The sequence below is a fragment of the Schistocerca gregaria genome, chromosome 7 (assembly GCF_023897955.1).
Source record: "Schistocerca gregaria isolate iqSchGreg1 chromosome 7, iqSchGreg1.2, whole genome shotgun sequence".
NCBI classification, from domain to species: domain Eukaryota; kingdom Metazoa; phylum Arthropoda; class Insecta; order Orthoptera; family Acrididae; genus Schistocerca; species Schistocerca gregaria.
The window spans coordinates 279,785,498-279,799,416 of record NC_064926.1 but is presented as its reverse complement, the minus strand read 5'-3'; the positions used below and the strand labels follow the sequence as shown (position 1 = coordinate 279,799,416).

At 43.7% G+C, this 13,919-nt stretch overlaps 1 protein-coding gene across 6 annotated transcripts in view; it reads left to right on the top strand.

The window, feature by feature from the left end:
- Nucleotides 1-13,919, top strand: part of LOC126282052 (ATP-dependent translocase ABCB1-like) — a 150,111-nt gene that overhangs the window by 33,295 nt on the left and 102,897 nt on the right. For all 6 annotated transcript variants that reach the window (XM_049981483.1, XM_049981487.1, XM_049981486.1 and 3 more), the window contains one exon: nt 9,739-9,839. In XM_049981483.1, coding sequence (XP_049837440.1) covers nt 9,739-9,839 — 101 coding nt within the window. The remainder of the gene's footprint in view (nt 1-9,738; nt 9,840-13,919) is intronic.

Genomic DNA, 13,919 nt, shown 5'->3' with positions numbered 1-13,919 from the left:
CTCTTCTCCCCAATCCTATTCAATACCTCCTCATTAGTTACGTGATCTATCCACCTTATCTTCAGTATTCTTCTGTAGCACCACATTTCGAAAGCTTCTATTCTCTTCTTGTCCAAACTAGTTATCGTCCATGTTTCACTTCCATACATGGCTACACTCCAAACAAATACTTTCAGAAACGACTTCCTGATACATAAATCTATATTCGATGTTAACAAATTTCTCTTCTTCAGAAACGCTTTCCTTGCCATTGCCAGTCTACATTTTATATCCTCTCTACTTCGACCATCATCAGTTATTTTACTTCCTAAATAGCAAAACTCCTTTACTACTTTAAGTGTCTCATTTCCTAATTCCCTCAGCATCACCCGATTTAATTTGACTGCATTCCATTATCCTCGTTTTGCTTTTGTTGATGTTCATCTTATATCCTCCTTTCAAGACACTGTCCATTCCGTTCAACTGCTCTTCCAAGTCCTTTGCCGTCTCTGACAGAATTACAATGTCATCGGCGAACCTCAAAGTTTTTACTTCGCCTCCATGAATTTTAATACCTACTCCAAATTTTTCTTTTGTTTCCTTTACTGCTTGCTCAATATACAGATTGAATAACATCGGGGAGAGGCTACAACCCTGTCTCACTCCTTTCCCAACCACTGCTTCCCTTTCATGCCCCTCGACTTTTATGACGGCCATCTGGTTTCTGTACAAATGGTAAATAGCCTTTCGCTCCCTGTATTTTACCCCTGCCACCTTTAGAATTTGAAAAAGAGTATTCCAGTCAACATTGTCAAAAGCTTTCTCTAAGTCTACAAATGCTACAAACGTAGGTTTGCCTTTTCTTAATCTTTCTTTTAAGATAAGTCGTAAGGTCAGTATTGCCTCACGTGTTCCAACATTTCGACGGAATCCAAACTGATCCTCCCCGAGGTCCGCATCTACCAGTTTTTCCATTCGTCTGTAAAGAATTCGCGTTAGTATTTTGCAGCTGTGACTTATTAAACTGATAGTTCGGTAATTTTCACATCTGTCAGCACCTGCTTTCTTTGGGATTGGAATTATTATATTCTTCTTGAAGTCTGAGGGTATTTCGCCTGTCTCATACATCTTGCTCACAAGCTGGTAGAGTTTTGTCATGACTGGCTCTCCCAAGGCCGTCAGTAGTTCCAATGGAATGTTGTCTACTCCGGGGGCCTTGTTTCGACTCAGGTCTTTCTGTTCTCTGTCAAACTCTTCACGCAGTATCGTATCTCCCATTTCGTCTTCATCTACATCCTCTTCCATTTCCATAATATTGTCCTCAAGTACATCACCCTTGTATAAACCTTCTATATACTCCTTCCACATTTCTGCCTTCCCTTCTTTGCTTAGAACTGGGTTGCCATCTGAGCTCTTGATATTCATACACGTGGTTCTCTTCTCTCCAAAGGTCTCTTTAATTTTCCTGTAGGCAGTATCTATCTTACCCCTAGTGAGATAAGCTTCTACATCCTTACATTTATCCTCTAGCCATCCCTGTTTAGCCATTTTGCACTTCCTGTCGATCTCATTTTTGAGACGTCTGTATTCCTTTTTGCCTGCTTCATTTACTGCATTTTTATATTTTCTCCTTTCATCAATTAAATTCAATATTTCTTCTGTTACCCAAGGACCGTTCACCGAGTGCAAATCTTTCGATTTGACGCCACTTCAGCGACTTTCCCGTCCGATGGGGGATGAAATGATGATGATTAGGACCACACAACACACAGTCCTTGAGCGGAGAAAATTTCCGACCCATCGGGGAATCGAACATGGGTCCTTAGAATTGAAATTCTGTCTCGCTGACCACTCAGCTATTGGGGGCGGACATATTTGACTGAGGATGCTCTACTGTCCTTGAGCTCGCAGCAGTTAGTTTCAGTTACGAAGCCTGAAATCACATTTTTCAAACCTGTGTGCCGTGATGAATGTTTCCTACAACTTAATGAGTGAGTTAGTTTCTCGCAACTTTATTTCCACCTTGAACAAAGTCACGCAAGAGGCAATATCTAGAACCATTTTCCTTAAAATTAAGAAAGGTTAAGGACGATGATAGCAGGCTTCATTGAGGCTGGAATTTAATAGTGTTGACCTGCAACGGTGGCGGTTTGTGTGTGGTGGTAGCAATCCTGAGAACTCTTGTGACTACTCAGGGATGTAATTCTGCATCTGCGATTGGGCAGACATATTTAGGATAACCGTTGCCGAACCTGCACTCGAAAGGGCATAGGAAAGGTGGGCTAAACATTGGTAGTCACACTTGTACCTGACTGGAAATTCTCATCTAGAAGGTCACGCCTAATTTACGGACGAAAACCAAGAAAGAGCAATGACTATGGGTATTGGAATATGGAATGTCAGGAGTTTTCTGCATTTAAATGGTAACAGACCAAAAAGGAGAGCAGCTCTCCTCGTCCACAAGCTAGCTAGATTAGATATAGACGTTGCTGCCGCAAGTTAAACCAGACTACCGGGCGAAGGACACATCAATGAGGCTACATCGTGATGCACCATCTTTTGAAAAAGATAGGATGCGGGTGAACCACGCTCCCACGGTGTAGGATTTACAGTAAAAACAAAAATAATGATACAACGTCGATTAACTCCTATTGCCTATGCTTTCACTTTAGGCAGTCAAGACGATACGACGAATCAGTTCTACCATCAGCTTAGCAGTGTTCTCGTCAAGATATCAAGTCAAAATAAACTTTTGTTACAAGGCGACATCAGTGCTAGAGTTGGATGTTAGAATCGTGTATGGGAAAACATCACGGGTAACCAAGGTGTTGGAAACTGTAGTGCAATTGCCCGCATCTCGTGGTCGTGTGGTAGCGTTCTCGCTTCCCACGGGTTCGGTTCTCGGCGGGGTCAGGGATTTTCTCTGCTTCGTGATGGCTGGGTGTTGTGTGTGAAGTCCTTAGGTTAGTTAGGTTTAAGCAGTTCTAAGTTCCAGGGGACTGATGACCAGAGATGTTAAGTCCCATAGTGCTCAGAGCTATTTGAACCATTTTTTGTAATGCAATTGGGCTGCTACTTCTAGGTCTATGCGCTGCGCACGAAATTTTCATCACTAACACGCATTTCAGCTTACCTAATCTTTACAAGACCACTTGCATCCACGATCCAAACACTGGCATCTCACTGACTACGTCATCATTCGGCAGCGTGGCAGTAAAGGCATCCTGATTGCTAAAACAGCTCGAAACATCGGTAATTGCTGGACTGATCGCAAACTCCTGATTAGCCATCTGAGGATCCTCGTCCATCAGAAACCACGATTCTACTTTTCAAATTCTTCCATGAGAAAATTCAACGTCAATAGCCTGCGGAACAAAACTGTTCGCTTTCTCTTGCAACACAAACTTCTGGATCGACTTAGCAGTACCCCATTTACCACAATAGATGTTCAACTTTAAGGAATCCCATCAAGAGGACAGCAGAACGCGTCATTGGTTTTGACGCAAAGAAGCAGAATGATTGGCTTCATTCCCCCATAAGTATCAAACGGTATGCTTACCTATGTTTCGCTCAAGATCTATCCTCCGTGAAAGGAAGCACACTTTCAAGAGATAGTGCAGAAATTTCAAACTGAAATAAGAACAGTCAAAAACAGCTGGTAAGAACAAAAATCTAAGGAACTCGAGAGCCTGTCAGATGGCAACGGCTTACCGAGTTTTTATGTTGGTATAAAAGAAGTACAGGGTTTCCATAAACTCCCTTTACAACTTCTAAATTTTATTACAACGGCAGTTGTTGAAATACTTTAACAACACTTATTTTACTGTAATCACTGTTTGACAGTGATTAATAGACATCTATTGGGCATCTCTAGTTGCACGAAGCACATCACGACGGTATTCGATTTCTTACCATAATGAAACTTTCACTCTGCAGCGGAGTATGCGCTGATATGAAACTTCCTGGCAGATTAAAAATGTGTGCTGGACCGAGACTCGAACTCGGGACCTTTGCCTTTCGCGGGAGAGCTTCTGTGAAGTTTGGAAGGTATGAGACGAGGCACTGGCAGAATTGAAATTGTGAGGACGGGTCGTGAGTCATGCTTTGTTAGCTCAGGTGGTACAGCACTTGCCTACGAAAGACAAAGGTCCAGAGTTCGAGTCTCGGTCCGGCACACAGTTTTAATCTGCCAGGAATTTTGACCTCTTGTCACGTTCACTGTAGCATAGCGTCATCTACGGTGACAATGGCATTACGAATCCTTTGCTACAAGTCAGCAATGTCGCGTATCTGTGTTTGATACACGATATATCTTACACACTCCCATAAAAAAATAGTAGGGAGTGATATCCGGTGAACGCGGTGGCCAAGGAATTAGCCCATCCATACGAATCAATCTGCCTGGAAATGTTTCATTACGAAACCGACGATCACGGAGTCCCCAATGTGGTGGTGCACCATTTTGCTTAAAAATGATAGTCGGTTGTAAGTCAAGCAATTGTGGTGCTAAGTATTCGGTCGTAAGGTCGAAGTAAACATCTGCAATAACTATTGACTTTTTGAAGGAAAATGGACTAATTATTCGGTTGCACATTTACTTTTGGACTATTCCGGGGAAGCTAGCTAGTCACATGGGGGTGTTCAGATCTCCATATCCTCACACTGTGTCTGTTGAATATGAAAAGTGGCATCGTCACTGAAACAAATTGTCTTGAAGAACGCTCCATCTTCCGAAAAGCGTTCCAGCATGTTGAGAGCTAACTCTGTACGTTTTGGCTTGTCATTTGGCTCAAGCGTCTGTAACAATTGCACTTTGTAAGGGTACAACCGTAAGTTCACGCGGAGAATCTTATGCACAGTGGAACGTGGTAGTTGCAACTGTCTGGCAGTAGTGCGGATGTACTGCGTAGGTGAACGAGTTAAGACATTTAAAACGCGATTGAGGTTTTTCTCGGATTTTCTTAGTCGTCCGCTCCTCCCTTTATCCAACATTGTCCATGTCTCCATAAATTTTTTGTGCCATGCACGGACCGAAGGACCAATGGTGGATCTATTCCATACTTCGTTCTGAAGTTTCGTTGAGTCTGAACATCCGATTTTGTCTCAATAAATCAGAACACACTTTGTGCCTTCTCTTGAGAAGTTGCCATTTTAGAGAGGATCAGCTCCTCCCATCAACACAGTATCAGAAAGACAAAATTTTACTATATGTAAAAACTTTAGTAATCCATGATTACAATAAAAGAAATTTTGTTCAAATATTTGAACAAATGCCGTAGTAAAAAAAATTTGAAAAAGGGAGGACCTTATGGACACCCTGTATATGGGGCTATTCGTTTCTCATCTGGAACCCCTAATGCCACCGAAAGCACGGCCATCCTTCGAGTCAGGACATCTTGGATCGCTAGAATGTGCATTTCATCTCACTCTTAAACCGAAGTTCTGATGCTGATGACGACCTTCTCGAACATATCTGACAACAAGCAATACAATCTAGTATGGCAGTTCCCACCGGCACTTCAGGAATCCAGCAGAGATCTCTATAGCATGAAACGAAGAAAATCAACGGACCTGACAGCATTCCCCTCGAGATCATTGAAAGTGTTGGCTTGCCTCTAGGAACCACACACTTCTCCCTGTTTTTTGGTAACGAGGAAAACGTGTAAGGATCCGTCTGATATTAAGAACTCCACAGTTGTAACCATCTCTCAAAAAGTTAACCGAAGCATATGTGGTAACTACCGTGGTATATCCTTGCTGTCTGTGGTTGATAAAAGTTTTGCTACAATTCTATTAGATCGCCACCAGAGTCTTTCCGATACTGTAATTCCTGAATTTCAGGTTGTATTTTTCCCCTCCAGGCGAACTATTGTTATGATCTTGTGTGCACGACTACTACAGGAGAAGTACGGGGAACAACATAAGCCTTTACTATGTGTGCTCTATGACCTAGAAACGACATTTGATACGGCGCCTAGAAAATCTGTGTGGAATGTGTTAAAACGTTTTGTCCTCCCTGTACACTTTGTGAAACTGATTGAAGCTTTCCATGATGACATGTCTGGGCGAGTAAGATACCAGAATGAAACATGTGACAAATTCCTTATTACTAACGGGCTCAAACAAGGATGCGTCCTCGCGTCATCGTTGCCTAGCAGATATGCTTTATGAGGCATCGTCTGTATACAATTCAGGAACAGAACTCACAGATATAACGGAGGGCTTTCTAATCTGTCAAGACTGCGCTCTAAGTGATTCACAAGTCTCACACATGTAACGGAACTATATTACGCTGACGACAATACTTCTCCACCTCGTACACCCGCATAGCTGCATCTCGGTTTAAATTGTTTTAGTACTGCATATAAACAGTACTAGCTACGCCTGCGGCTGGAACTGCCGTTACGCATCTCAATATCTCTTTTTTCAGAACACCTTTGGAACAATTAGATAACTTCGTCTATCTACAGGGTGTTTCAAAAAGACCGGTATATTTGAAACGGCAATACAAACTAAACGTGCAGCGATAGGAATACACCGTTTGTTGCAATATGCTTGGGACAACAGTACATTTTCAGGCAGACAAACTTTCGAAGTTACAGTAGTTACAATTGTCAACAACAGATGGTGCTGCGGTCTGGGAAACTCTATAGTACGATATTTTCCACATATCCACCATGCGTAGCAATAATATGGCGTAGTCTCTGAATGAAATTACCCGAAACCTTTGACAACGTGTCTGGAGGAATGGCTTCACATGCAGATGAGATGTACTGCTTCAGCTGTTCAATTGTTTCTCGATTCTGGCGGTACACATGGTCTTTCAAGTGTCCCCACAGAAAGAAGTCACAGGGGTTAATGTCTGGCGAATAGGGAGGCTAATCCACGCCGCCCCCTGTATGTTTCGGATAGCCCAAAGCAGTCACACGATCATCGAAATATTCATTCAGGAAATGAAAGACGTCGGCCGTGCGATGTGGCCGGGCACCATCTTGCATAAACCATGAGGTGTTCACAGTGTCGTCTAAGGCAGTTTGTACCGCCACAAATTCACGAAGAATGTCCAGATAGCGTGATGCAGTAATCGTTTCGGATCTGAAAAATGGGCCAATGATTCCTTTGGAAGAAATGCCGGCCCAGACCAGTACTTTTTGAGGATGCAGGGACGATGGGACTGCAACATGGGGCTTTTCGGTTCCCCATATGCGCCAGTTCTGTTTATTGACGAAGCCGTCCAGGTAAAAATAAGCTTCGTCAGTAAACCAAATGCTGCCCACATGCATATCACCGTCATCAATCCTGTGCACTATATCGTTAGCGAATGTCTCTCGTGCAGCAATGGTAGCGGCGCTGAGGGGTTGCCGCGTTTGAATTTTGTATGGATAGAGGTGTAAACTCTGGCGCATGAGACGATACGTGGACGTAGGCGTCATTTGGACCGCAGCTGCAACAAGGCAAATGGAAACCCGAGGCCGCTGTTGGATCACCAGCTGCACTAGCTACGCGTTGCCCTCTGTGGTTGCCGTACGCGGTCGCCCTACCTTTCCAGCACGTTCATCCGTCACGTTCCCAGTCCGGGGAAATTTGTCAAACATATCCTTTATTGTATCGCTTTTCGGTCCTTTGGTTACATTAAACCTCCGTTGAAAACTTCGTCTTGTTGCAACAACACTGTGTTCTGGGCGGTGGAATTCCATCACCAGAAAAATCCTCTGTTCTAAGGAATAAACCATGTTGTCCACAGCACGCTTGCACGTTGTGAACAGCACACGCTTACAGCAGAAGGACGACGTACAGAATGGCGCACCCACAGACTGCGTTTCAAATATACCGGTCATTTTTGAAACACCCTGTATGAAGTATATTATCAACTATTTCCTGGTTGGAAATGGATGTGAATAGGTTGCAGGCCACATATGTTGGTTTTGGACGTCTCCTACGATGTGTCTTCATGAATAACGGTCGGACACTATGCACCAAACTGATGACGTATCGAACAGCGGTTGTTTCTACCCTGCTCTGTGGTTGCGGAACGTGGACGCAGTATCGCCGTGATCTTCAGAAACAAAAATACTTCACTGACAGAAGCTTAGACACATTGCGAACATCAAATGGGATGACCTTATATCAGACACTACGGTTCCTTAGAAGGAACCAATTCAGATGGGTTGGGCATGTCCATCGAATAAGAAACAGGAAACCTCCTGGACAAATTCCATGCAGTTAAGTGAGCAAAAGAAGGAGGACCCATAGAGCTCCTCTGAAGCACCAAAACGAGCAATTAAGAAGGACCTAAAGAGACTAAACATTGACTCAAGTAACTGGTACGCCGCAGCAAAAGATCGCAAATAATGCTGCCACAACTAATTGAGCTGCTGATTTCCATTCTGAGCAGGAAAGCGGGAGACATGAACATGAAAAATGTCAGAGATGCAAACTTCGCACCTTCAATTACGTGTAATGCATGTGGCCACTTGATTCATGCCAGGATTGGTCTGCTAAGCCATCACAGTCATTTCCATACCGGAATTGTCGTGAACAACAACGGCAACTGATGAGAGAAAAGAAAACTGCGACGCGAGTAATCAGCCGACAGAAGCTCGAAAGCACAGCGGCCTCCGTATGCTAGAAACTGCTCACAGACAGTAACTATTGATTAAGAGTTCAGGAAGAATTTCTGTCCACATCTCCAAATACTATGAATTATTGAAGTAAGTCTTTTCTGTTTCCTATCGGATTTCTTATCAAATCGCAAGACAGACGATGTCTTACAGAATATTCTGTTGGACATATTTGCTGGAAATATATTTCGCCTTGTGGCCATACTCACAGATATGTGAGTTCCTCATGCGATCGATTTACATCAGCGAAATAAGGATCCTTAGTTTGCGTGGAGGTCAGAATCATCAGTGTTACTCCACATTGCCCCTCTGTATTCCCATTTTTAGAAATATGTAAACTGTTTTGAAGAGGTAGTCACTGTTGTCACTTGATTTAGGACACTTGATTTCAAATGCAGTATTGATATGATGAACAAACTCGAAAGTGTTCCCTCACTTGCTGAGGAATTTAGTAGTTCTTCCGTTCCAGCATCAATCAGTGATCTAATTGCTATGCCGTTCTTCTTCAAATAGAGCAGAAACAATAAAGATTCAAGTAAGTGAGTTGTACTAAACCGTTTCTTGGAAAAAGCAAGAAACAATCACACTGTTGTGAAAAAAAGGCTTTTTTGATTGATTGTAGTAAGTTCGAAAGATTAAGCATCATTACTACCATAAAGAGCAACGATATTTGAAGTTAGAGCAATCATATTTATGTCAGGTGATTGTGTCACCCCGAACGATACAGCTGTCACACTTATGTTTATAACCAATCCAATTAAAATATTTTTAAAACATGTTTATAGAGTTATTGCGAATGCATATTCTGACAGTAAATGAGTTTGATAAAGTTGTCTTGGTTCATTTAAGGCCGAACAGAACAGCAGGGTTAAGACAGCCCATAGAATGACATCTGAGGCCAGTGGGCGCACAATCAATCTGACGCCAGTGGCAATTTGTAACAATACGTTCGCAGTTACCTCGCTAACTTCTCTGGTACTCATGTTTAGTGGAATGTTTTTTGTTCTATACACTTGTACCCACGTCAGTTTTCGCCGTTCATTATGATTTAATTATGACAGACTCCGTACTCTGCAAACCACTGCAGGGCTTGGACTGAGATTACATGGTGCTTCACGTGTATGTTCCTTCATTGCAGATTCACCGGATCCGGAACCTCTACTTGAAGTCTGCGCTGCGTCAGGACATTGGGTGGTACGACGTGCACCAGTCAGGAGAGTTCGCGAGTCGCATGTCAGAGTGAGTAGCAACTTAACTGAGTTTCCTCTTCCGACAGTGGGAGACGACAGCAGAGGCTGCGAGCTCGAATTCGCATCTGAGACCTCTGACGTTGCACTCGATTTTGTTGTGTTTCCTTACGGTACTTCCAGAACAGCATTTCATGTTGCAGCAGCTAGTTTCAACCATCCAGTGGCCGTCATCAGAAGTGAACCGATAAGAGAAAGGACTCAAGGCATCATTACAGAAAGCATAAAATCTGACAAGCACCTAATTAGTCACATAAACTCAATTGATCGTATATCTCACTTTTACATTTAACGTCTCATTGTATTAGAGCACGCGTCGGTAGGCTCGTTCAGAGCATGTCGATATGGAATTCCAATAGGCATTGCCAAAAGCACAATTCACTGTGCAGCATAGATTCGTAGAGGCCATCAGTATAAAGGGGTGTACAAAAATATGAAAAAAACCATGAGTAATGTATGACTAAATGTAATTACTTATGGTACCCAACCGTGGAGATTGAGGTCTTGTCTTTGACCACGACCGGCATATTTTGCAGTGTATTCAATGCGTTGCAATTGGCAGTCGTGGCCAGAAAAGTGTTCTTTGAGGTTGTGGGAGCATTATGTCGGAGCTATGTGAAATCTAACGTGGACAAATTGTCGGAAGTCGTATTGTGGTAGCCAAAGTGTTTGTTGTTTCATGATCGAGACTTGGGACTTAGGGAAAGCTGGAAAGGGGTGGACGGGGCCCAATAAGTTAACTTTGGTTGCACAAAGACACACACAAATTATTTTTAAAAACAAAACTGTCAACAACAATTTTTAAACGATTTTACTACACTGGCGGCTAAGAGCCTTATTAGAAGAATTACAAGTTATTGTCGGCTGAAGGCACCAAGCAATGTTACACACAATGAACGGCTGAAGGCCTGGTTAAGAAGATACAAAATTATTCGTAATTGAGGGCCAGAAGCAATCTCAAAAATACACTCTGGCTGAAGGCCAGAATTACCAACAATGTGGACAATTAAACGTTAAAAATACCAATAACTCTATTAACAATCTTAATAACTGTAACAAGTTATAGTGACGGCTGAAGACATTATCAAGGCAGAACTGAAAATACAGGGTGTGCGAAAAGTCTTTCGCTGATTACATAAATTGACAAATAAGGCTGGAAGTAAGATACAAATATGAAACTGCTGAAACTTCCTGGCAGATTAAAACTGTGTGCCCGACCGAGACTCGAACTCGTGCCCTTTGCCTTTCGCGGGAAAGTCCTCTACCAACTGTGCTACCGAAGCACGACTCACGTCCGGTACTCACAGCCTTATTTCTGCCAGTATCCGTCTCCTACCTTCCAAACTTTACAGAAGCTCTTCTGCGATTCTTGCAGAACTAGCACTCCTGAAAGAAAGGATACTGCGGAGACATGGCTTAGCCACAGCCTGGGGGATGTTTCCAGAATGAGATTTTCACTCTGCAGCGGAGTGTGCGCTGATATGAAACTTCCTGGCAGATTAAAACTGTGTGCCCGACCGAGACTCGAACTCGGGACCTTTACCTTTCGCGGGCAAGTGCTCTATCAGCGCACACTCCGCTGCAGAGTGAAAATCTCATTCTGGAAACATCCCCAGGCTGTGGCTAAGCCATGTCTCCGCAGTATCCTTTCTTTCAGGAGTGCTAGTTCTGAAAGATTCGCAGAAGAGCTTCTGTAAGGTTTGGAAGGTAGGAGACGGATACTGGCAGAAGTGAAGCTGTGAGTACGGGACGTGAGTCGTGCTTCCGTAGCTCAGTTGGTAGAGCACTTGCCCGCGAATGGCAAAGGTCCCGAGTTCGAGTCTTTGTCGGGCACACAGTTTTAATCTGCCAGGAAGTTTTATATCAGCGCACACTCCGTTGCAGAGTGAAAATCTCATTCTGGAAACATCCCCCAGGCTGTGGCTAAGCCATGTCTCCGCAGTATCCTTTCTTTCAGGAGTGCTAGTTCTGCAAGAATCGCAGAAGAGCTTCTGTAAAGTTTGGAAGGTAGGAGACGGATACTGGCAGAAGTACAGCTGTGAGTACCGGAAGTGAGTCGTGCTTCGGTAGCTCAGTTGGTAGAGCATTTGCCCGTGAAAGGCAAAGATCCCGAGTTCGAGTCTCGGTCGGGCACAGAGTTTTAATCTGCCAGGAAGTTTCATATCAGCGCATACTCCGCTGCAGAGTGAAAATCTCATTCATGAAACTGCTGTCTAACCGTTTACAAACTATCAATGTTTTTTCACACATCAGTAAACTTCCACATGGGAACCATTGGTAGCACGTAGTACAACTAGGCGATATAAAATTTCCGTTCACGCATGAGCCAACATCACTGGAGGAATCGATTCAACGACTGTGGTTATCGGCTGCCGCAGGGTTTCAAGGTCTGGTACACGTGTTCGGTAGACCTCGTCCTTGACATAACCCATAAAAAGAAGTCTAAGGGGGTTATGTCAGGAGAGAGTTGAGGCTCAAGAAAGGTCATACCGAGAGAGGCATAGACGTCCAAACTCCAATGAGGCGGTGCACCGTCTTGCTGAAACAAGACATGGGGGGATACTGAAGCAGCTGAGGAACAGCATGCAGCTGCAACATGTCCAGATTCAGTTCAGATGTGATGGTAGCCTCAGCGAAGAAGAATGGCCCGGTAATTAGATAGTGCAATAGAGCGCAACAAACATTCATCTTTGGACTGCGTCTGGTGCACTCCAGGACCACGCCAGGGGGTTGTGAACACCAAATGCGCACATTACGGCGATTCACTACTCCACTGACGAAAAAGGTCGCTTCGTTGGAAAAGGCAATTCGTCCGCGATAACCATCATCGTCTTCAATACGTGAAAGCATTTCGACCGCAAAGCCATTTTGAATTGTACCAAATGCACGTCGTTCGCTGCGACGACCGACCGAACTACCAACCAACGGTGGTCCCCACTCAAGTCAGACACTGGAAAGGTCGCAGTATAAACCATCGACTGACAACTTATTGCCATGAGGACACTTCGACGGGCGAACACACACACACGCACACACACACACACACACTCACACTAGTGTAAGTTGTACTACTCGAATCTCATGGTCCATTCAACTAAAACTCGCTTAATGCGGTCCTTGACGTGGTCGTGAACTCTCGCGACCACATTATTCCGTCGTGCGTGTGTGTAGCCAGCGTTCGGGCGAGTTCTAGCTGTCCAGACCTAACTGCTGCTCCGTCTCAACTCAACTCCCTGCACACACGACGACCCGGAAATACTAGATGCCGCTCCAAACATGGTACCACAGTACGCGCTGCTGCTGCCACTCACAGACAGACAAGACGAGCTCACGTAGTGGCGCTAGTGAACAAACTAAGAAAACGAGACGCCATTATCGCAAGTACAAGATGCCAAGCTATGAACGGCATCAACGCGAGCCGCACACGGCTCAAAGATATATACCAAAACGAAAATTTAACCACACACAAGGAAACAGTAAAAGTATCAACTGCGTTAGTAAGTGGGCGAATATGTGAGTTGTGTGATAGTTGAGGATGGTCATTAAAGATGGTTGTGAAGAGAAATAAGGACTCCACCAGAGAAAGTGCTTGTAGAACTGAACGGCGCACTCGCGAACGCTGTCAGCACCAAAACCACCTGTAAGGAACTCCACAGTAATGATACTGAACGCCTTTAAGCTTTCTCTGAACGACTTTGCAAACCGGTTTATTTTGTCATCTATCTTGTGACGCTGGGCAGCCATCCTAATGATTTCCAAAGCTAATCACACTACATCACCAAGTCTGAACTTAGAAGAAGGTGGTAGCAATAAAGTCTCCCGTATCTAACCTGACGCTTTTTTTTCTTTTTAAATAGTAAGGTCGGTCTTAAGGATTCGTAATTCCTTTCAACTCAACTATGATTGCTTGAAACAAATGTATGTACAAGACCGACGGTTTGTGGCACCGTTAGCAGTATAGTCTACACAATTTATGAAGTTCTTTCGTGCTACGCACAAGTTGATTACAGATTAGGTGATATGATGAAATGTGAATTGTCCTTATCAATCATTTATATAAAACGTGATTACA